We start from the raw sequence: 3,381 nt of genomic DNA on the forward strand, positions 1-3,381 counted from the left end.
TCTGCAGAGCAGAACTTACCTTCCACAGCAATTATTTTTAGTTAGCGTATAGCTAAAATCTAACCATGGTTATATAATAGCAGCTGCATTCTGACATAAGCTCTATGTTTTATATTCAATTAACTTATGATCCGATTAGTCGACTAATCGAATAAATAATCGGTGATTAATCGATTAGTAAAATAATCGTTTGTGGCAGCCCTAATTACAATTAGAAAAATACTTGGTAATTTTAAAAATCTTCAAAAAATGACTTAAGTGCTGTAACAAGTAAATGTACTCATTTACTACACACCTCTAACTGTACTACACTTGATGTCCTTCCTGTACATGTTCAAAAAGGGTAGTAGAAACCGCACTGCAAATACTGTACAAAAAAGCGACAACTTGTGCATAAACTACCAATATTATATTTTTAGACTTTGAATTTGGTATAGGAGCAAAAAGATGAGATTTTTACTGTATTTATAGATTGAGGATTGGAAAAAATAATGCACAGTACAGCATTTTGACTGAATCAGTGACTTATTTGTTGTTCCTCTTGTTTGTTTGTTTGATTTTTCAGGATTAAGGCCATTGAAAGTGCCACAAAGGATGATGATACAAAATGGCTGACGTACTGGGTGGTGTACGGACTCTTCAGTGTGGCAGAGTTTTTCGCAGACATCTTCCTCTCCTGGTTTCCTTTCTACTATATCGGAAAGGTAATCAAGCTAGCACAGCAGAGAGAGAGTGTTCAGGCTTTGGTGAAAACCATGTCTGGGTCTGAATACGATCTGGATTTTAATAAAGCTGAACATCAAGAACTTTGAATAAAATAGTGACGATAGATCAGTGTTCAGTCTGGATTTTCTCATTTCTTTTGCTTTCTGACAACCAACATGGGAGATTGGGGGGAAAAAATTATTGGATCTTTTGCTACAATATGATTCAGCCTATGTAAGCACTAAAAAATATGAAACCGTTAACAGAACTGTATTTTTTTCACCAAAGCATCCTGTCTGAGGAGCATCTCTGACCCAACTCTTACCACTCTATCATACGGCCACAAAAAGTGTCCGCACTCCTAATTTAGTTTCCAGTTAACCAAGTATCAACATTTCTGAACTGTGGGAAGAGCCTGCAGTAGTGTCACACATGCACAGGTGAAACAGGCCAACACTGCACAGAAAACCCTCAGACCAGCTTTGAACCTGCTATGGAATTAGAGTGTGGTCAGGTCTAAAACAAATCCAACCCGACCCGGCTTCAGTCCACAGACACGGTACCAGAACTGATCCAACTCGACTAATTGCCTCTAATTAGAGAACCGTGCCCAAAGTAGACCCAACATATTTCAATGATGCTTTTGGTGCTTTTGTTTTTAGACCACCATTTGGGTTTTTAAGCAAATAATTGTGACATGATAGTTTAAAAAAAGTATCTCCAGAAAAAAGAGGTATGATTTTGTGTTTATTAAAAAGTCACAAAACGGATGCCTGTCTTTAACTTAGTCTAAATCAGTGGTTCCCAAACGTTTCAGCCTTTGACCCTCAAAATACCAGCAGCAGAGACCTGAGCCCCCAGCTGCTGTTGGATCATAAACATTGTTTTCATGTAAAAAAAAATAATAAGATCATATTAACAATACCCATTATGCTATTTTTGTCCATTTTAAGTAACTAACCTTACTCTTTTGTAACAACAAAGTAAAAAAAGTTACTTTTTTCTAATATCATTAATTCAGAAAATCTTTTCAGGACCTCGCCTTGATGTTTTGGGACCCCATTGTGCGTCCGACCCTAACTTTGGGAACCACTGGTCTAAATAATCAACTCTAAAGACACGCTGTTACATAGATTAACAGAAATATACATACAGTATTTAGAACACAATCATCATCAAATAAAAATGTGGACCAAGTCTATTTAGTTTCAGACCTAAAAGGAATTCGTGTAAAATTTAACCCAAGTCATGCTGATGGACAACTTTAACCACACGACACAAAGTAAAACTGCAGTGTGCATGAAAAAATAAACACAAATTTAGAAGGCCTACATTCTACAACAATGCTTAAGCATATAATGAACAAAATGTTTATAACAAATAACACAGGGGCTGAAAGAACATTAGCCTATTGAAAATAAAGAATTTAGCTTGAATTACAACAACTACAGGACTAATAAAGAACTATAATCAAAAATTATTTCAAGAATTGCACAAACATGAACAATTGCATATAAAGCTGGTTTTGTGGGTTGACTTGGCAGTCATATCAGCCAGCACACACAGTCTTTGGCTGCATGAGCCTGGAAACAAAGTGGGATTTAGTTAGACCCCATATTACCCAACTATGGTTATTAAAGAAGGTGATGTCCACTTACATGATTCTACCTGTGGTCATGTAAGAACATGTCCACTGCTGCAGGTTTGACAGCAGTCACTCTCTGGGTCTGCACCTTACTTTCTTTTGTTCTTTCCTCAACAGTGTAAACTACCCACTTCTCTATTTATTATAATAAGTAGATTAACACAACTTTTGATTGTGCATGCTTGTTAAGTTTTCTCTGTGCTGGTGGGGACAGTTCCACTAATCCTCTAACAACAGAACTAGCTTCTCATTTAGCAGATTAGCTTTTTCGTGAACTTTGGAAGCCGTTAGTGGACTGATTAGTTTCTGCTGAATAGGTTCAGCTAATTTTAAGTCCACAAATAAATGAACAAGTGTAAAACTTCTGTTTGGATGCCATACTGTAATTTCCCTTTGGAATCACTTAAGTGTGTTGAATTGAACTGAGTATATCCAGAATTGAATTATCCACCCCTCTTACAGGTGATGCTGGACATGTCCGACACAGTGTGCCACATGTAGCATCTTTTAGCAGCTAAATTTCAAACAAAGGGTAAAAAAAATTGACAATATATAAATAATAAAAATCTGGTTCTCTAACTAGAAGGAGAGATGATGCAGAATCAGTGATGGCCGTCTTAGTTAGAATTATTATTATTTTTTTCAGTTTAGTGTTAAAGAGATCCCTGATTAGTTGTAACATTAGACTTTATTTAATAAACATATATTTTAACTGTAAAAATACTGTAGGCTGTTTAGTTTTTATCACGTTTAGTTTTTATCATTTTTAAACTAAAAGTTAAAAAATATATTACACGGACGGGGCCATTTTATTTACAGGCAAAGCATTCTGGGTAAATGATGACGTGGATAGGTCCTCGGTGTGAGCTATATCCACCCTGAAGGTTAATCTTGGACAATATCTGATGATCGACTCTTAAATGAAACCAGAGAGCGTTGACAGAGAGGTAGAAATAATTCAGCCTGGAACTGAAAATATGGATGGAGGACAACAGAGCTGCTTCATGGAAGAAGAACCTCAGCTTAGCTTG

At 36.2% G+C, this 3,381-nt stretch overlaps 1 protein-coding gene across 1 annotated transcript in view; it reads left to right on the top strand.

The window, feature by feature from the left end:
* Positions 1 to 3,381, top strand: part of reep5 (receptor accessory protein 5) — an 11,601-nt gene that overhangs the window by 6,490 nt on the left and 1,730 nt on the right. Inside the window, exon 3 of the mRNA XM_014015115.1 lies at positions 566 to 704. Coding sequence (XP_013870569.1) covers positions 566 to 704 — 139 coding nt within the window. The remainder of the gene's footprint in view (positions 1 to 565; positions 705 to 3,381) is intronic.

This window comes from Austrofundulus limnaeus, unplaced genomic scaffold (assembly GCF_001266775.1).
Source record: "Austrofundulus limnaeus strain Quisiro unplaced genomic scaffold, Austrofundulus_limnaeus-1.0 Scaffold123, whole genome shotgun sequence".
Lineage (NCBI taxonomy): Eukaryota > Metazoa > Chordata > Actinopteri > Cyprinodontiformes > Rivulidae > Austrofundulus > Austrofundulus limnaeus.